We start from the raw sequence: 21939 nt of genomic DNA on the forward strand, positions 1-21939 counted from the left end.
ATGACTCTGAAATAAGATAGGGTAGGAAAAGCCTGAGGGTCAAAACACAACAGGAAATACAGCTGTTTAAAAAGGTTTAAAAGGGGCTTCCCTGGTGGCGCAGTGGTTGAGAGTCCGCCTGCCGATGCAGGGGACACGGGGTCGTGCCCCGGTCCGGGAAGATCCCACATGCCGTGGAGCGGCTGGGCCCCTGAGCCATGGCCGCTGAGCCTGTGCTCCGCAACGGGAGAGGCCACAGCAGTGAGAGACCCGCAGTACCGCAAAAAAAAAAAAAAAAAGGTTTAAAAGGCAGGTTTAAATATGTTAACAAGAGGTCAGTTATTACAACAAGTAAGTTGAAAAGATATACATTCCAAAAAAGTATTAACTCCTATCATAGTTAAAACGAACTGCTAGAATCACGGCATTCTTTTTGACTCTTAGGAAGCTTATCTTACCCTTCTGTGAAATGGAAATGGTAGATTTTCATGCCTTGTCTGAAGATAGGTGGCATTACACCAAGTTATTGGCAACCCACTGGTAAAGCTCTCCTATAAAGAACATAGTAACATAACAGTCAAGGACACTGGTACTTTCATATAAAAGTATAAAATCAAAAGAGAGCAAGGACTCAAACAGATGTTTGAACATCAACGTTCTTAAGGACATTGTTTATGACAGCCAAAAGGTAGAAATGCCCAAATGTCCATTGACAGATGAATGGCTAAACAAAATGTGATATACACATACAATGGAATATTATTCAGCCTTAAAAAGGAATGAAATTCTGATATAGGGTACAGTATGGATGAACCTTGAAAACCTTATACCGAGTAAAATAAGCCAGACATAAAAGAACAGATATTATAAGATTCCACTTCCGTGAGAGACCAAGAAGACTCAAATTCATACAGAAAGTAGAATAGTGGTTACTAGGGGCTGTGGGGAGGAAGAATGGGAAGTTATTGTTTAATGGGTAAAGAGTTTCAGTTTGGGATGATTAAAAAGTTCTGAAATGCATAGTGGTAATGGTTGGGAAAAATGTGAATATACTTAATGCCACTGAATTGTATACTTAAAAGTGGTTAAAATGGTAAATTTTATGTTATGTAAATTTTACTACAATAAAAAATATCAGATGAGAAAAAAATAAAAACAAGTTTAAAAGATCAAATGAGAGGGCCTCCCTGGTGGCGCAGTGGTTGAGAGTCCGCCTGCCGATGCAGGGGATACGGGTTCGTGCCCCGGTCTGGGAGGATCCCATATGCCGCGGAGCGGCTGGGCCCGTGAGCCATGGCCGCTGGGCCTGCGCATCCGGAGCCTGTGCTCCGCAACGGGAGAGGCCACAACAGTGAGAGGCCCGCATACCGCAAAAAAAAAAAAAAAAAAAAAAGATCAAATGAGAAATACTAAGTGGTAAGTTCTTCTCTGATTTTGATATTTCTAATACACATCATCAAGTAAAAACAGACTAGGGGCTTCCCTGGTGGCGTAGTGGTTGAGAGTCCACCTGCCAATGCAGGAGACACGGGTTCGAGCCCTGGTCCAGGAAGATCCCACATACCGTGGAGCAATTGGGCCCATGCACCCCGACTACTGAGCCTGTGCTCTCAACTAGAGAAAGCCCACGTGCAGCAACGAAGACCCAGTGCAGCCGAAAATTAATTAATTAATTAATTAATTAATTTTTAAAAAAGAAAATCTTTTTTAAAAAAAAAAAAGTAAAAACAGACTTGGGTCCATCACCCCAAAGCTATTTATCCTGTGTGTTTATTACTAATATAATTCATGTCTACCATGATTATGAATGATGTATTTACATTAAGCGCAATTCCAAACACAGAGAGAGAGAGAGAGAAACTGAAGCAGTGGAATTCTGTCAACACACTAACACAGCAACCATCTGTTAACACTGTCCTTTGAATCCAAGGGACCCAAATCATGTGGTAGGGCTGGGAGCTTCACCTTAGCTGTGAAGTCCTACTTTCATGTCATAGGGCACTTCTGGAAGGAAGCTCTGTAATGGCCAGCTCTAACTACTTACAGATTTCCTACTAGTCCTACACAGGAAGTCATTCTTGTGTCTCACCTGCATGAGTTCCTGTTATGAGGCCAGGGGGCTGGTGAGTTGAAATCCAGTTCCAGGGAGTGATGTCATCTTGACTGAGCTATGATCCTGCTGACCTGCTCCCTATCCCAGTGTTGTTGCAGCACTTCAGCTGGGGTTCAGGTTATAAGGGGACCAAAAAGGAAAATGGGGGAGTAGGATAATAGAAAAAGCAAAAATGCTTGCACATTTCCTTTGTGTCACTAAAGCATTTTCTGCTTCCATTTAATTTGATGGGCAGACCCGGCCAATGGCAGCTGGAAGCTGTACAGATGCTCTTGGAGTAGGGATAGGCTCTCACACAGATCTCAAAAATACAAAGAATTAAAACATACAGAAAACTTTCATTATGTTGTGGCTCCTAACTTGAAAATGGTGACTTATTCTTTCTTCTTTGGATAAAGTTTAAAAAACAGACATTAACTTACAAATTTTGTAAATTGTTGTAAACAATGCATGACTACAGGAGCTATCTTAGCAACAGAAAGAAATAATGAATACAAATGTTTGGAGATGTATAAATACTCATGTTCTTTCTACACAACGTCAAGTAGATTAGGAGGTCAAATCTGGAAATCCTGTCAATACATAATAAAATAGGATTGCCATTCAATCCCATTTAGATGAGATCCTTTGGTTCTTAGGATACTAAGCCATAAAACTAAAATGAAATCAAGCATAATAAGAAGCAGAAGTTGCTAACATTCCAAAATGAAAGGAAGAGAGTCCTTTGAAAAAAAAATCTTAAGCAATTAAAGAGAGATTTAAATTTTTACCACGTTTATTTTACATGATTCTTTAGTTCTTAAGTTGATACAATTTGGGGAAATAAATACTCCCTTCCCTTTTTTGTTGCATATGTATTAATAGGGGTAGGAAGAACAGAATATGAGAGAATAGACAAAGGGTATAGAAAGTGAAAAAATAAAGATGAAGAGAGAGAGAGAGAGAGAGTGTTCATATGAACCCTTCTGTTAGCAGTATCAACCAACAAAGTACGAAGTTGACAACATGAAGTGTTTTCTTCTCAAGTGGACTTCAGAAAGAATGACTATGGGACCATATTCGACATACATTAATTATATAGCATCGTGGTTCAGTTTTCCTATCAGACATGATGTGTATATTCGTTTTTTCTCACTTTTTAAGCTCCACAGGTGACATTATTCAAGAAGCACTTTTAGTATATTATTCAGCAAATATTAATTTGATCATATTAAACCAATCCTGGTTAGCGGAAAGCACTGTCAGCTGCCATGTAAAGGTCCTCCTTTCAAGTAACACTTCATTCTACACTTGGAGCTTCATATCAGAGGAAGGTCTTGAAGGGCATTCCTCTTTTAGTTGGGTTTACAACTCACCTGCAACACTAAATGCAGATAAAATAAAGACCACACCTCAGTTAAAGGTTTGTACATAACAGCCCCTTGCAAATGTAGCCAATATCTTGTCCAGACAGTAACTGTAAAGGAATTGTTCTCTCTCCGGCTTTTTCTTTCTCCATTTCCTCTAAAGATCTTCATCCCAATGCTTGGTGCCCCATAACTGAGTGTAAGGCAGAGCTACCTCTGTGCTGGAGAAGCCTGTCATAGAGAAGATCAGAACGTGTGCAGAGAACCCTGCATTATGTTCATCTCATTAGTTCTGCCCAATCCACAGGGGTAAAAAATGGATGAGATTTGATATCTTCAACACCAGCAACTCCAGCACCAAGACGCTCCACAGGGTTGAACTGTAAGAGCTAAAAAAGAAAGATTTAGTGAATAGTGGGAATCCAACTAAAGAATCAAAGGAAAAGAAAAATATATGAAAGGAAAGAACTTCTAAATTCAACCCGAGTAACAAATGGACTTGACTGACAGCCAACTGACTATATTTCCTTGAAAGGGAATTATGTCTATGATACCACTCTAGCTGTGGGGTGGTGGGGAACATATCTGAGTTTATGACTTTTCAACTGATTTGAAATATGACCTTGAGTAACTCACTTTGTTTCTCATCCTCATATAGTACAATAGGATAGTTACACCTATCAATTTCCTACTCCAAAAGTACAATTATGACATTAATTAGATATTGCACCAAATTCTGAGAGATCCAGTTACTCCTTTCATGATGAGAAAGTTTGGAAGGCACAATAAGTCTTTCAACCCCTAGTGAATTATATATGCACCGGGTCTAAAGTTTACCTAAGGTCTGAATAAGCCAATTCATATTCCAGAACTGCTTTCTTTGAAATAGCTGACTCACATGGAACAATTTGATACAATGAGTGAGATGTGTTTCGACTTCTTCACTAATAGGAATCAGGTATAAAATAAGTTAATAAATGTTACACGCAATAGGATTGTTAAGTGTGGGAAAATAAAAGTAGTCATATACAATTATAGACGACCCTAGGCATACTGAAAGAATGTCTTAAGACATTCATGCATCCCCAAATTTTTGTTTTAACAGCTTTACTGAGGGATAATTTATATAGCATAAAATTTATCTGTTGTAAGTGTACAACTTAATGATTCTTAGTAAATTTAAAGAGTTGTGCAACTTTCACCACAATCCAGTTTTAGAACACTTTGATCATCCTAAAAAGTTTCCTCATCCTGTTTGCAGTTAATCCGCATTTCCATCTCCAGCCCTAGGCAACCACTGATTTGTTTTCTATCTCTATAAACTTGCCCTTTCTGGATATTTCGTATAAATGAAATAATAAAAATATGTTGTCTTTTGCAGCTGCCTTCTTTCACTTAGCATAATGTTTTTGAGATTCATCCGTGTTGTAGCACGTATCAACAGTCTGTTCCTTTTTACTTCTGAACAGCATTCCACTATTTGGATATAACACATCTTGTTAATACATTCACCAATTAATGGACATATGGACTTTCCAGGTTGCGGCTATAATTAATAGTATATATGACTTCCTGCAGACACATATTTTCATTTCTCTTAAGGACATTCCTAGGAGTGGGACTGGTGGGTCTTGTGTTAAGTATTTCTCTTAAGGACATTCCTGGGAATGGGACTGGTGGGTCTTGTGTTAAGTTTATGTTTAGCTTTTTAAGAACTACCAAACTTTTCTAAAGTATCTGTACCATTTTACGTTCCCGCCAGCAATGTATGAGAGTTCCAGTTTCTCTACACCCTCATCGATAATTGATACTATCTTTTTTATTACAGCCCTTCTAGTGGGAATTAGTGGTATCTTATTATGTTTTAATTTATATTCCCTAATGACTAATGATGGTGAGCATATTTTCAAATCCTTCTTAGCCATTTATATAGCCTCCTTGGTGAAGCTGTGCCCATTTTTATACTGAGCTGTTTGCTTACTGAGTTAAAAGTTTCTTTACACATTCTGAAAACAAATCTTTTATCAGTTGCATGATGTGCATATATTTTGTCCCAGTCTGTGGCTTGTCTTTTCATTCTTTTACTGGTATCTTTTGAAATGCAAAAGTTTTTCATTTTAATGAAGCCCACTTTATCATTTTTTTTCTTTTATGGATCATGTTTTGGTGTCATACCTAATAATTCTTCTCCTAACCCAGGGTCATGAAGATTTTCTCCAATTTTTTTCCTATGATTTTACAGTTTTAGCTCCCACATATAGGTTTATGAGCTATTTCGAGTTAATTTTTGCATATGATATGAATTAAGGGTCTTAGTTCATATTGGTTTTAGCATGTGAATATTTGATTTTCCCAGCACCATTTTTTTTTAACATTCTTATTGGAGTATAATTGCTTTACAATGGTGTGTTAGTTTCTGTTTTATAACAAAGTGAATCAGCCATACATACACATATGCTCCCATATCTCCTCCCTTCCCAGCACCATTTGTTGAAAAGATTATTTTTTCATCATCGAATTATCTTGGCACCTTTACTGAAAATCAATTGACCATAAATGTAAGTTTATTTCTGAACTCTCAATTCCATTCCATTGATCTATATTGCCTATCTTTGCTCTAATACCACAGTAATTAAGTAGTTACTGTGGCTACTGACTGGAAATTGGGAGTATAAGTACTCCTTCTTTGTTCTCTTTCAAAATTGTTTTGGATACTCTAGGTACCTTGCCTTTTCATATTCATGTTGAAGTCAGCTGAAGTTTTCCCAATTTTGCTGATCTTTTCAAAGAACCAAATTGTGATTTAATTTTTCTCTTATTTTTCTCTTCTATCCAATGAAGATTTTCTCTTTCATTGATTTCTGCTTGCTTGCTTTCTTCTGCTTGCTTTGGATTTATTTTGCTTTTTACAGTTTCTTTTTCTACCTTCCTCAGTTACAAGGTGAGATTTTTATTTGAGACCATTCTTTTCCTATACAGATGTCTAAAGCCATAAATTTTCCCCAAGAACTGATGTAGCTGCATCTTATAAATTTTGATATATCGTGTTTTGTTTTCATTCCATTAAAAACAATTTCTGGCTTCTCTTGGCATTTTTTCTTTGACTCAGGTTATTTAGAAGTGTGTTGTTTAATTTCCAAATATCTAGTATGGATTCACCAGATCTCTTTCTGTTGATGATTTCTAATAAAAAGTTGTTATGGTCAGAGTATGCTGTATAATTTCAATCCTTTTAAATATTGAAAGTTGTTTTATGGCATAGCAAATGATCTATCATGGGGAATGTTCCATGTGCATAAGACTGTATTCTGCAATCATTGTTCTATATATGTCAGAGTTGTTTGATAATGTTGTTCAAGTCTTCTCTATAACCTTGCTGATTTTCTATTAATTACCAAGAACGGGGTATTGAAGCCTCCATTTATTATTATTGGATTATCTATTATTTCAATTCAATCAGACTTTGCTTCATATGTTTTGAAGCTGTTATTAGAGCATATACATTTATAATGGTTATATCGTTCTATGTATTGATCCTCTCATCATTATAAAACATCTTAGTCCCTGGTAATTCTCTTGTCTCCAAATCTATTTTGTCTGATACTTAATAAAACCACTTCACCTCTCTTATGGTCACAGTTTGCATGGTTTATCTTTTCCCACCCTTTTTCTTTCAACCTATTTGTGTTTTTAATTTAAGTGTGTCTCTTGCACACAGATAGCTGAATCTCTTTTTTATCCAGTTAACAATCTTTGCCTTTTGTTTGGCATGTTTAGACATTCACACTGAATGTAATTATTGACATGGTAGGTTTATGTTTGCTAATTTGCTACTTGTTTTCTACGTCTACTGTCTTTTTTCATTCCCCTTTACTGCCTTCTTCTGTGCCAAATACTTCTTACTGTACTATTTCAGTTCCTCTATTAATTTTCCTTTACTATTTTTTTAGTGGTTGCTGTCAAGATTATAATATGCTTCTTAATTTATCACAATCTACTTCAGATTAATTCCAGTGAAATGCAAAATTTTGCTCCACTATAGTTCCATCCCTTCTGTCCTCCTTTGTCTTTTACTGTCATTAAATACTATATGTTACATCTATATAGGTTATAAACCTACCAGCACAGTGTTACAAGTATTGCTTTGTACAACCTTAAGTCTTTTGACAGAAGGTGAGCAGAGAAATAAGAAAAAACATATTTAGTCTTTTCTATTAACTCATATTTATCATTCCAGAACTATACATTTCCTCCTATGAATTTGAGTCACTATCTGGTAACTTGCAGCTGTAGGACTTCTTGTATTATTTCCTGTAAGACAGCTCTGCTAACAATGAAGTCTCTGTCTTTACTTGGAAATTTCTTAATTTCATTTTCATTTCTGAAGGATAATTTTGCTGGATATAGAAATCTTGGCTGACAGTTACTTCGTTTCAACACTTTAAATATGTCATTCCACTGTCTTCTGTCTTCCCTTTTTTTTTTTAACATCTTTATTGGAGTATAATTGCTTTACAATGGTGTGTTAGTTTCTGCTTTATAACAAAGTGAATCAGTTATACATATACAAATGTTCCCATATCTCTTCCCTCTTGCGTCTCCCTCCCTCCCACCCTCCCTATCCCACCCCTCTAGGTGTTCACAAAGCACCAAGCTGATCTCCCTGTGCTATGCGGCTGCTTCCCACTAGCTATCTATTTTACGTTTGGTAGTATATATATGTCCATGCCACTCTCTCACTTTGTCACAGCTTACCCTTCCCCTCCCCATATCCTCAAGTCCATTCTCTAATAGGTCTGTGTCTTTATTCCTGTCTTACCTCTAGGTGCTTCATGACCTTTTCTTTTTTTCCTTAGATTCCATATATATGTGTTAGCATACGGTATTTGTTTTTCTCTTTCTGACTTACTTCACTCTGTAGGACAGACTCCAGGTCCATCCACCTCACTACAAATAACTCAATTTCGCTTCTTTTTATGGCTGAATAATATTCCATTGTACATATGTGCCACATCTTCTTTAGCCATGCATCTGTTGATGGACACTTAGGTTGCTTCCATGTCCTGCCTATTGTAAATAGAGCTGCAGTGAACATTTTGGTACATGACTCTTTTTGAATTATGGTTTTCTCAGGGTATATGCCCAGTAGTGGGATTGCTGGGTCATACGGTAATTCTATTTTTAGTTTCTTAAGGAAGCTCCATACTGTTCTCCGTAGTGGCTGTATCAATTTACATTGCCACCAACAGTGCAAGAGGGTTCCCTTTCCTCCACATCCTCTCCAGCATTTATTGTTTGTAGATTTTTTTGATGATGGCCGTTCTGACTGGTGTGACATGATATCTCATTGTAGTTTTGATTTGCATTTCTCTAATGATTAATGAGGTTGAGCATTCTTTCATGTGTTTGCTAGCAATCTGTATATCTTCTTTGGAAAAATGTCTATTTAGGTCTTCTGCCCATTTTTGGATTGGGTTGTTTTTTTGTTATTGAGCTGCATGAGCTGCTTGTATATTTTGGAGATTAATACTTTGTCAGTTGCTTCATGTGCAAATATTTTCTCCCATTCTGAGGGTTGTCTTTTCGTCTTGTTTATGGTTTCCTTTGCTGTGCAAAAGCTTTGAGGTTTCATTAGGTCCGATTTGTTTACTTTTGGTTTTATTTCCATTACTCTAGGAGGTTGGTCAAAATGGATCTTGCTGTGATGTATGTCATAGAGTATTCTCCCTATGTTTTCCTCTAAGAGTTTGATAGTGTCTGGCCTTACATTTAGGTCTTTAATTCATTCTGAGTTTATTTTTGTGTATGGTGTTAGGGAGTGTTCTAATTGCATTCTTTTACATGTAGCTGTCCGGTTTTCCCACCACCACTTATTGAAGAGGCTGTCTTTTCTCCATTGTATATTCTTGCCTGCTTTATCAAAGATACGGTGACCATATGTGCGTGGGTTTATCTCTGGGCTTTCTATCCTGTTCCATTGATCTATCTTTCTGTTTTTGTGCCAGTACCATACTGTCTTGATTACTGTAGCTTTGTAGTATAGTCTGAAGTCAGGGAGCTTGATGCCTCCAGCTCCATTTTTCATTCTCAAGATTGCTTTGGCTATTCGGGATCTTTTGTGTTTCCATACAAATTGTGAACTTTTTTGTTCTAGTTCTGTGAAAAATGCCAGTGGTAGTTTGATAGGGATTGCACTGAATCTGTAGATTGCTTTGGGTAGTAGAGTCATTTTCACAATGTTGATTCTTCCAATCCAAGAACATGGTATATCTCTATATCTCTATTTCTGCAGTGTCAGTTGTTACTTCTCCTTTTTCATTTCTAATTCTATTGATTTGGGTCTTCTCCCTTTTTTTCTTGATGAGTCTGGCTAATGGTTTATCAATTTTATTTATCTTCTCAAAGAATGAGCTTTTAGTTTTATTGATCTTTGCTATCATTTCCTTCATTTCTTTTTCATTTATTTCTGATCTGATTTTTATGATTTCTTTCTTTCTGCTAACTTTGAGGTTTTTTTATTCTTCTTTCTCTAACTGCTTTAGGTGCAAGGTTAGGTTGTTCATTTGAGATGCTTCCTGTTTCTTAAGGTAGGACTGTATTGCTATAAACTTCCCTCTTAGAACTGCTTTTGCTGCATCCCATAGGTTTTGGGTCGTCGTGTTTTCATTGTCATTTGTTTCTAGGTATCTTTTGATTTCCTCTTTGATTTCTTCAGTGACCTCTTGGTTATTAAGTAGTATATTGTTTAGCCTCCATGTAGTTGTATTTTTTACAGATCTTTTCCTGTAATTGATATCTAGTCTCATACCATTGTGGTTGGAAAAGATACTTGATACGATTTCAATTTTCTTAAATTTACCAAAGCTTGATTTGTGACCCAAGATATGATCTATCCTGGAGAATGTTCCATGAGCACGTGATAAAAATGTGTATTCTGGGCTTCCCTGGTGGTGCAGTGGTTGAGAATCTGCCTACTAATGCAGGGGACACGGGTTCGAGCCCTGGTCTGGGAGGATCCCACATGCCACGGAGCAACTAGGCCCGTGAGCCACATCTACTGAGCCTGCGCATCTGGAGCCTGTGCTCCGCAACGAGAGGCCGCAATAGTGAGAGGCCCGCGCACCGCGATGAAGAGTGGCCCCCGCTTGCCACAACTAGAGAAAGCCCTTGCACAGAAACGAAGACCTAACACAGCAAAAATAAATAAATAAATTACTAAACTCCTACCCCCAACATCTTAAAAAAAAAAAAAAAAGAAGAGGCTCATTCACTTCTTTAAAAAAAAAAAAAAAATGTGTATTCTGTTGGTTTTGGATGGAATGTCCTATAAATATCAATAAGTCCATCTTGTTTAATTTACCACTTAAAGCTTGTGTTTCCTTATTTATTTTCATTTTGGATGATCTGTCCATTGGTGAAAGTGGGGTGTTAAAGTCCCCTTCTATGATTGTGTTACTGTCGATTTCTCCTGTTATGGCTGTTAGTATTTGCCTTATGTATTGAGGTGTTCCTATGTTGGGTGCATAAATATTTACAATTGTTATATCTTCTTCTTGGATCAATCCCCTGATCATTATGTAGTGTCCTTCTTTGTCTCTTGTAATAGTCTTTATTTTAAAGTCTATTTTGTCTGATCTGAGAACTGCTACTCCAGCTTACTTTTGATTTCCATTTGCATGGAATATCTTTTTCCATCTCCTCACTTTCAGTCTGTATGTGTCCCGAGCTCTGAAGTGGGTCTCTTGTAGACAGCATATATACAGGTCTTGTTTTTGTATCCATTCAGCCAGTCAGTGTCTTTTGGTGGGAGCATTTAATCCATTTACATTTAAGGTAATTATCGATATGTATGTTCCTATTCCCATTTTCTTAATTGTTTTGGGTGTGTTATTGTAGGGTTTTTCCTTCTCTTGTGTTTCTTGCCTAGAGAAGTTCCTTTAACATTTGTTGTAAATCTGGTTTGGTGGTGCTGAATTCTCTTAGCTTTTGCTTGTCTGTAAAGGTTTTAATTTCTCCATCAAATCTGAATGAGATCCTTGCTGGGTAGAGTAATCTTGGTTGTAGGTTTTTCTCCTTCACCACTTTAAATATGTCCTGCCACTCCCTTCTGGCTTGTAGAGTTTCTGCTGAAAGATCAGCTGTTAACCTTATGAGGATTCCCTTGTGTGTTATTTGTTGTTTTTCCTTTGCTGCCTTTAATATGTTTTCTCTGTATTTAATTTTTGATAGTTTGATTAATATGTGTCTTGGTGTGTTTCTCCTTGGATTTATCCTGTATGGGACTCTCTGTGCCTCCTGGACTTGATTAACTATTTCCTTTCCCATATTAGGAAAGTTTTCAACTATAATCTCTTCAAATATTTTCTCAGTCCCTTTCTTTTTCTCTTCTTCTTCTGGGACCCCTATAATTCGAATGTTGGTGCGTTTAATGTTGTCCCAGAGGTCTCTGAGACTGTCCTCAGTTCTTTTCATTCTTTTATCTTTATTCTGCTCTGCAGTAGTTATTTCCACTATTTTATCTTCCAGGTCACTTATCCGTTCTTCTGCCTCAGTTATTCTGCTATTGATCCCCTCTAGAGTATTTTTAATTTCATTTATTGTGTTGTTCATCATTGCTTGCTTCCTCTTTAGTTCTTCTATGTCCTTGTTAAATGCTTCTTGCATTTTCTCTATTCTATTTCTAAGATTTTGGGTCATCTTTACTATCAGTATTCTGAATTCTTTTTCAGGTAGACTGCCTATTTCCTCTTCATTTGTTAGGTCTGGTGGGTTTTTACCTTGCTCCTTCATCTGCTGTGTGTTTTTCTGTCTTCTCATTTTGCTTATCTTACTGTGTTTGGGGTCTCCTTTTTGCAGGCTGCAGGTTCGTAGTTCCCGTTTTTTTTGGTGTCTATCCCCAGTGGCTAAGGTTGGTTCAGTGGGTTGTGTAGGCTTCCTGGTGGAGGGGACTAGTGCCTGTGTTCTGGTGGATGAGGCTGGATCTTGCCTTTCTGGTGGGCAGGTCCACGTCTGGTGGTGTGTTTTGGGGTGTCTGTGGCCTTACTATGATTTTAGGCAGCCTCTCTGCTAATATATGGGGCTGTGTTCCTGTCTTGGTAGTTGTTTGGCATAGGGTGTCCAGCACTGTAGCTTGCTGTTCGTTGAGTGAAGCTGTGTCTTGGTGTTGAGATGGAGATCTCTGGGAAATTTTCACCATTTGATATTACATGGAGCTGGGAGGTCTCTTGTGGACCAGTGTCCTGAAGTTTATTGTCCCACCTCAGAGGCACAGCACTGACTCCTGGCTGGAGCACCAAGAGTCTTTCATCCACACAGCTCAGAATAAAAGGGAGAAAAAATAGAAAGAAAGAAAGAGGATAAAATCAAATCAAATCAAATAAAGTAAGATAAAATAAAATAAAGTTATTAAAATAAAAAATAATTATTATGAACAAAATTTTTAAAAGAAAAAAGAACGGACGGACAGAATCCTAGGACAAATGGTGAAAGCAAAGCTATACAGACAAAATCTCACACAGAAGCATACACATACACACTCACAAAAAGAGGAAAAGGAAAAAATAATATATCTTGCTCCCAAAGTCCACCTCCTCAATTTGGGATGATTTGTTGTCTATTCAGGTATTCCACAGATGCAGGGTACATCAAGTTCATTGTGGACCTTTCATCCGCTGCTCGGAGGCTGCTGGGAGAGATTTCCCTTTCTCTTCTTTGTTCACACAGCTCCCGGGGTTCAGCTTTGGATTTGGCCCCACCTCTGTGTGTAGGTCGCCTGAGGGCGTCTGTTCTTCGCTCAGACAAGACTGGGTTAAAGGAGCAGCTGATTCGGGGGCTCTGGCTCACTCAGGCCGGGGGAGGGAGGGGTACGGATGCGGTCGAGCCTGTGGCAGCAGAGGCCAGCATGACGTTGCACCAGCCTGAGGCGCACCGTGCGTTCTCCCGGGGAAGTTGTGCCTGGATCACGGGACCCCTAGCAGTGGCGGGCTGCACAGGCTCCCGGGAGGGGAGGTATGGAGAGTGCGCACACAGGCTTCATGGTGGCGGCAGCAGCAGCCTTAGTGTCCCAGGCCCGTCTCCAGGTTCTGCGCTGATAGCCATGGCTCGCGCCCGTCTCTGGAGCTCCTTTAAGCAGCACTCTTAATCCCCTCTCCTCGCTCACCAGGAATCATAGAGGGAAGAAAAAGTCTCTTGCCTCTTCGGCAGCTCCAGACTTTTTCCTGGACTCCCTCCCCGCCAGCTGTGGTGCACTAGCCCCCTTCAGGCTGTGTTCACGCAGCCAACCCCAGTCCTCTCCCTGGGATCCGACCTCTGAAGCCCGAGCCTCAGCTCCCAGTCCCCACCTGCCCCAGCGGGTGAGCAGACAAGCCTCTCGGGCTGGTTAGTGCTGGTTGGCACCGATCCTCTGTTCAGGAATCTCTCCACTTTGCCCCCCACACCCCTGTTGCTGTGCTCTCCTCTGTGGCTCCGAAGCTCCCCCCTCCACCACCCACAGTCTCTGCCCGCGAAGGGGCTTCCTAGTGTGTGGAAACCTTTCCTCCTTCATAGCTCCCTCCCACTGGTGCAGGTCCCATCCCTATTCTTTTGTCTCTGTTTTTTCTTTTTTCTTTTGCCCTACCCAGGTATGTGGGGAGTTTCTTGCCTTTTGGGAGGTCTGAGGTCTTCTGCCAGCGTTCAGTAGGTGTTCTGTAGGAGCAGTTCCACATGTAGATGTACTTATGATGTAGCTGTGGGGAGGAAGGTGATCTCCATGTCTTACTCTTCCGCCATCTTCTCCTACCTCTCTTCCATTGTTTTTGATGAGAAGTCAGACATCACAATGTTCCCTTGGATACAATGAGTTGTTTTTCTTTGGCTCCTTTCAAAATTTTCCTCTTTGTTTTTGTCTTTCAACAATTGGACTACAATATCTCTATGTGGATCTCTTTGTATTCTTCCACATAAGGTCCACTAAGCTTCTTGGATGCATCTCAAAGTTCTTCATCAAATTTAGAATGTTTTCAGCCATTGTTTCTTAAACATTTTTTGCTGCCCCTTTCCCTATGCCCTCTTTTTGGAACTCCCATTATATGTATATTGGTATCTTTAACATCATCTGACAGGTCTCTTTATCCCTGTTCATTTTTCTTCTAATTTTTTTATCTGTTTTTCAGATTGGATAATTTAATATCATGTTGAGATGCTCCAGTGAATTTTTTTTCCCCTACTTAATTCTTCACTTCAATTATTGTACTTTTCAACTTGAGAATTTCTATTTGGTTTTTTCCTTTTAATATAATTTCCATCTCCTTACTGAGAATCTCTATTTGTTGATTCATTATTGTTTTCTTTTCCTTTAATTCTTTATACATGATTTCCTTTAATTCTTTGAACATATTTATAATAACTGCTTTGAAGTCTTTATTAAACCCCCAAATCTGGGGACACTCAGAGTATTTCTATTGACTGTTTTTTTCCCTGCCTATGGATCATACTATCTTGTTTCTGTAGATATCTTACATTATTTTGCTGAAAATGATACATTTTAGATAATATATTTTAGTGACTCTGGAGTCTTATTTTTTTCTCAAGAAGACTGTTATCAATTGCTGTTGGTTGGTTTATTCTTTGTTTGATAACTTGTTCAGCTAGATCTGTAAATCTGCTTCCCCATCCCACTGTAACAAGCAGAGGTTGATATCTCTGCTCATATTTTTTTTCTTTTTTAAGAAAAAAGTTTTAAGTTTTCCTTTTTTAAGCTTGGTTTCCTAAGGCTCACCACTGTGTCTGCATAGCTTAGTGGTCAACCAGTGACTGAAAAGGGGTTGCATTCAAATACCTTAGCTACTAAAGCTTCCATCCTATGCCAGTGGGCAGGAGAACACATTCAAAATTTAGGCCACTTTCAAGTCTGTCCTTGTTTTTACTTTCCACTGAGATCTTTCCCTGCACATGCATACAGCCTCAGTGCTGGTCTTCGTGGCCTACCCCAACCCGGGAGAACCTTCACACCTGGCCAAGCAGGGAAGAGAGAATGCAAGTAGCCCCAGGCAAGAATGCCACAGAGTCCCACAATTCTTTCCCAAAGTTCAGCTATTTTTCAAGCATAAGTACTTCCCAGATTGCTGCATCCCTCTGATCAATTTCCAGCACACAAAGATGGTTATTTTTGCCAATTCTGTCCAACTTTATGATTTCTTTTTTTGAGAAGAGAATTTTCCAACTTTCTCATATGGCTATAGCCATTCAAATTTGAGAATATTCATGTAGCATATAATTTTTTCCACAGAATTTAGTCAACTGCAACTGAAATATGTGGATGATTACATTAATGGTTCTATACCTACAGGAAATCCCACTATTCAAATCAAACCTAAACTTTTATTTCTTCTTTTTTCTTTATTTCTATATCTCTATTATTCACTAATAATTAATCATTTATATAAAAGCATCAGTTGATTTCCTATTACGTGCCAATCCACTACTTTTTAGACCTTTTCAACCTGTATCACCAGCAGTTGTGTCACTCTCATGTTAGCAGCCCTATACTATAATTCAACTATATGCTTCATCAAATTATAAATTACTACATGTCGTGAGCTTTCAATGCTGCCCTATCAATAATAATAATACAAAACATTTATGTGATGCTTACTGTGTGCCAGGAATTATTCTAATTGCTTAACCTAGGTTAATACATTGAACTCACAACAACTCTATGAATAGTTACTATAAATATCTCTGTTTTATAGATGAGAAAACAGAGACTCAGAGAAATTAAATAACTTGTTTAAGATCATATAGGTAGTAGGTAGCAAGGATATGATCTGAATTCAGGTACTCAGTCTCCAGAATCCCTGCTCTTAATCACAACATTACACTGCTTTATGAGTGCGTGACCTGCAAATGCCAAGAATCTATTACTTCACTTTGATATCACCAAATCCACAAGGGGAGTGAAGCATATACTTCAAAAGACTGTACTCACAGTCTTTTCACTTGAAATTACTGTATCTAGCATTCAAAATGACTTTTTATTAAAGTGAACTGCTCAAAGAATTTTTATATTAGAAGTTGCTAAACTGCATTAAGAGAAAAGCTGCTATTATACAACAAACAGCATAAGCATATCCTAAACATATCAAATCCATTTTCAAAATCAGACAAGTCATGTCCACTGACTGAAATGTGGAAGGCATTAAACATCTGAATACAAATGTAAAATAACAAACATTGGTAAGAATTAACTATAACTATAGCATGTTTTTTAATATTTCTGGAAACATATAAGTTCTTTCTTTCTTGTTAAAATTGGCTTTCCTGCCCCCATTCTTTCCAAAACATGACCTCATTATGAAATTCCAATAAAAGTTCATATTTTGACTTTTATTAAAGTCAATTTACCTTAGTTCATGGACTCTTCTATAATTTTGCAAGTGTAAATCTACAGGCAAAAGTATAATTGTTTACCCATGACTGTCTTGCTTATTCTGCCATTTTAAATACTCTCCCAGGCCTTCTGAGAGATCACACAAAGATTCTATTGCTAAAAGAATGTGTCAGCCAGTGGCAAAACCAAGACAGTCACTGCCAACCTCCTTTCTCCTAAAGAATAGGCAATAAAGCTGAGCACTGGAGGCACAGAAATTTGTTTTGAAGGTCTTTTTCTCATATAATATCTTTCAACTGACAAAGCAATTGTGTCATAAAGAACTAAATGTACACTGGGAAGTACAAACATCCATGCTCTGAGGATCTGTAAACTGTAAATATCTTTTTTTTAAACTGCATTTAAAATGTAACTATGTTTACTTTAGTACCATTCACTTGGACTGAGATGACTAAACCATGGGTACAGGGAATTATGAAATCTAGGAAGAAAGCAAGGTGCTGAAAAGACCAAAGGGGAAAATCTCCTCAAAGTGGAATAATTCTTTCCACATAAATCATTTTGTGATTTTTTAAAATAACCTTTATGAACCATGAGGTAGTGGAAGAGGAAAGTCAAAATGACAAATTGCTAATCATGCCAAGAGACCCCTTTTCCCTTTCCTGATGATGTTTCCTCAACATGAGTGGTAGTTTCCTTAGGCAGGCCAATGACAGAATGCTGCTTTAACTATATAAGCTATACATATCTGTATTTGGGAACTTAACATATCTTAAGCTCAGACTCCTTTACAATATAAATTCTGATATACAGGAGTAACAGACCTTTATTAATTAATGTGGGGAATTCTATTCTCAATATTATATAATAATGACTACTTCTTTAAGAAAGAGAAACAAAAAATAGCAGTTGCTAGCCTTCCTTAAATTAATAGCCAAAAAAATACTTTGAATTTACCTTGCTGTGCCACAACAAAGAATATGAAATCAAATGAGGAGCTGTCCTTTTTGCCCATTAGAATGAAATGTTTTATGTATCTTTGCATTACCTCTTAATCCTTTTACAAAGTGCTCAGGGTACTCTCATCTCACTATTTCCAACCTGATTACGTTTCTTTAGCTTTTACAGAGTCTGGGCAAATTAATCTTCCTGAAGCACAACTCTGATCCTTTCACTCTTGTGCACAAAAACTCCAAATCTCAATTTTTTACTTAATTAAATACTATCATTCTCCCCTGGTGTTCATGATAAGAGAGCCCCAACTTCTCTTTCCATTCTCATCTACTTACTCATCCCTATATTCATCCTTGTACTCTAGATAAACCAAACTTTTGATTTCCCAAATTGAGTCTTTCTGACTCCTTCCTTGCCTTTGTTCAAGCTTTTCATTCCACCCAGTTATTCTCCCACATCCAAACTTGCAATGCCAAAATTCTGGCTAAGGCTCCGCAAAAATAACACTCACTACACAAAAACTTTCCTAATACCACCACTGCATCAATTATTACACCTCTTTATCCTGACTCGCCAAAGTATTTTTTTAAACCTCTCTGATAGCCTTTATTAAATCCATCTGTGATATAATTACTTGTGAATCTCAAGTTTGTAGCTTATGACACTATGCCTTACATATATTCGTTGAATGGAACAAAAATCACAGCTCAAGAGAATACTGGGTAATACTCTTCTTAATATATTCTCCCCTCCCCTTCTCTCTTTTTTTTTTTTTACAAATTTTATTTTCCCTGATTTAAAAAATAATTCATGTTTCATTAAACAAAAATCTTAGTTCTTCATCTTTTTCAAATAACTTTTCCCTTGATATTTTCCCAAAACCATAGGGGATCACAGTCCTGACAATTCTTGCTGATTTGCTGTGAGCCTATCACACCTCAATGCTAACAACCCTCAGTGTACTCATCAAAACTTGCTCTTCAAAACTAGGTGAGCATTTTACACATGGCGAATCAATTTAAGGAGCTCACTAGAGTTCCAAGCCTACCTCTGGGATACTGAACTTTAATTATCAATAGTCTCTTTCTTCAAAGCCACCAGAAATACACCAACTGACACCAATATTCAAGTTCCATGAATGGATCTACAAGTGATCTAACTTGGCAAGATTTTCTACCACTTCTCTCCTAAGTAGCCCATTCCTACGTTTATAAATATAGCCATTCACCATATACTATCTCGAGACTAACTCTAAGGAATAAACTCTTTAAAAAGTTAAAAAAAAAAAAAGAAAAGAACATAGCCATTCACATATGGTTACAAAATGTAACAGAGCAGCTCCAGACTAGCTAAAAGCCAATACTTAAATCTCACACCTACACAGATATATGGAATTGACTAAACATTAGCCTGGATTTAAAATAAATAAATAAATAAATAAATAAATAATACCAACAAGCTTTACCTATTCTCTCTGACATCACCAATACTCAGATAATAGTAGAAGCCTAAAGATATACAGTACTAGTTCTGAATTTGTAATAGTAAAGGGTCCTTCTTGTCTGAAACTAATTTCTTTAAGGTTTTGGAGCTGTGGGCTCTGCTAATTTGCATGGCTGATATACTTGGCCAATAGGTCAATTAAATTACCTGTTGAATGAGTGAGCGAGCCTCTTCAGAGACACATTCTGGCATGTTCAAAGTAGTGTGAGTATTTATTCCTGCTGGATGGCACTCAACCAGAGTCTGAAACAATCAATCAGGTACACTTCTTATCCCAAACAACATCATATTCTGTTCCATCACAGGGTTTATGGACAGCAAATACAGAAAGCTCAACAACCACCTTAACTGGAGGTGCAGTAATCACCACAGTACCCTCTAGGCAGTTTAGGACAAGGGCTATGAGCCCACAGAACTCTAACTGAAATACAGACAGTCATCAAAATCACATCATAAGCTTAGGCCACTCACCCTTTTCCCTTAGTTATAAAGAGAGTGGCTCATAATAGAAAAACTTCCATTATACCCAAAAACTAAAATGGGATTTGATATCTCAAATTTTTTAGTGTTCTTAAATACCTTCAAAGTTGAAAATTTGTTAATAATAATGCTTTATATATGTATAGCACTTTATGGTTTAAATATATGTACAGGTGACTTGTGTATTCCACAACCATGTTAGGCGCTCAGTATTAACTACATATTTAAGGTAGATGACTACTTACAAAGAAAGGTATGACTGTTCATTTCCTCTGTTTTCATCCCAGGAGGCAATCTGCACAATACTCAATTAAAATCTATCAACTATTAACCTCAAATATCTTACTTAAAAGTTATTGATCAGAGAGAGTATAAATTCTCTCTGATCAATAACTCTCTGTTAAGCCAGAATGGACAGGAAAAATTACAGTATTGAGAAAAAAGATAATATTACCTTTAATATCTACATTAATTTTCTAAAATGATAATTCCCTCCTGGTTTCAGACAGGTATTTAAAACATACAGAGAATTTAAATCCTTACATGAACCTTACAGATTTAACTCTGTTGAAACTGACTCATAGAAAAAGAAGAGAAAGAGTGTGTAGTCTTATATCTTGCTATGGACTAACAGTGTGACATAACAGAATTTTACCATACATTTATTCAATGTAATAGAATTCAACTTTTTTAAAAATCTGGAATCTTGATAAACATGCATTTTTCTGCACCCCCCCTTTTTGGTATCAAGGTTTTCTTACTTAGTCCCTGACCTAAAAACTAAAGGCAAAGGCTAAATATTCTCAATTTGAAATAAGGTAACATCTGGATTAAGTTAATAAACCTCCAGGTCACTGCTTACCTTGCCAGTGAGAAGCTCAAAGAGGACAGCACCCAAACTCCACCAATCACAGGCTTCAGTTTCTTCCGTGATTGCTCCAACCTCTAAACACACCAAAAAAGGTTGATATTAACATTCCAAAGGTCAATTAAACTCTCAAAATTAACATGTATTAGCAAGGTGACCTTTTTAATGCTGAGAGAGCACATACTAAATACTACTGGGTTTTCAAAATTCCTGAAAGTTACTTATCCTTTTGGTCACCTACTGTGGTTGCATTTTTTTATGCAGTCATATATTAAACTGAGACATTTGTTCTTTAGTTGATAGAGGGACACCTTCAAGATGCTATACTTAAAAGTTACATGAATCTACTAGATGAACATTTTGCTTAATTTTTCAAATTTGAGAATGTACAGCCAGCCCTATCTCAGGGGTCATTTTTTGTTTTAGAAATAAAGACTCTAGGTTTCAGAAGGAACTTCAAAAATTATCTAAACCAGTATTAATTATCCTTTGAGTTACAGACTAGAAACCAGAGAGGTGAAATGCCTTGTCCAATGTCATATAGTAAACCAGAAGCAGAACTAGGACCTAGTTATAGTATGATCCCTCCCCTAAATAACCAACTGTTTTCAACTAAAGAAGGAGGATGTGAAATGCAAATTTACCCATTTTATTATTCGGAAGTACAGATAGATACGGTATTTTAAGCCACAACTGAAACTACTGGCTAAGATGAGGGCTTTTAGAATATCTCCAAATTACAGTTTTATCTGTGTTATCACTATCTCTCACCAGCACAAGTTCCTGAGATGTAATACGAGTTTTCAGGTGTCATCTTTCAGTTTTCTTCACAAATCAGCAATAACTCCTCATTTCACCATTTTTGAGGCTTTTAGCTCTTAAGTCATGTTTGATGTCTTCTTGTCCTTTCCTAATGACATTCAATTAGTCACTAAGCCTGAATATATCTGCCCTTTCATTTCCATTAAACTGACAAAACATGCTTATTATTTGTCTGCAGGTAGCCCAAAACTCACAACAATCATGTTGAAAAGGTTTTAAGTAGTTAGATTGGAACTTGCACAATAATAAGTGGAAGTGGTGCTCAGGCGCCCCAGCCTTTTAACCAATACTTAGTGAATCTACTGTGTTGGAGAACCAAAAAAAAATCATAACACAGCTCGAGTTTTAAGTCTTGAAGCAAAGGTCATATGGATCAGAAAAAGAAAAAAAGAGCCATTTCTATGCAAAATACTGAAATTACTCCACTTCAGCAACCTCCTTCCTTATCCCTGCACCTACCGTATTCTGGGCTTCACAAGGCCTATGTACAACTATACCCTTCACACCA

At 37.4% G+C, this 21939-nt stretch overlaps 1 protein-coding gene across 6 annotated transcripts in view; it reads right to left on the reverse strand.

Annotated features, from left to right (window-relative positions):
* Positions 1 to 2849: 2849 nt before the first annotated feature.
* Positions 2850 to 21939, reverse strand: part of RPS6KC1 (ribosomal protein S6 kinase C1) — a 205355-nt gene continuing 186265 nt past the window's right edge. For all 6 annotated transcript variants that reach the window (XM_081221549.1, XM_081221553.1, XM_081221548.1 and 3 more), the window contains 3 exons: positions 20604 to 20686; positions 19409 to 19504; positions 2850 to 3827 (listed from right to left, as the gene is read on the reverse strand). In XM_081221549.1, the coding sequence (XP_081077675.1) occupies positions 3717 to 3827; positions 19409 to 19504; positions 20604 to 20686 (290 nt within the window). In that variant the 3' untranslated portion in view covers positions 2850 to 3716. The remainder of the gene's footprint in view (positions 3828 to 19408; positions 19505 to 20603; positions 20687 to 21939) is intronic.

The sequence above is a fragment of the Mesoplodon bidens genome (genome assembly GCF_964165515.1).
Source record: "Mesoplodon bidens genome assembly, chromosome: 2".
Lineage (NCBI taxonomy): Eukaryota > Metazoa > Chordata > Mammalia > Artiodactyla > Ziphiidae > Mesoplodon > Mesoplodon bidens.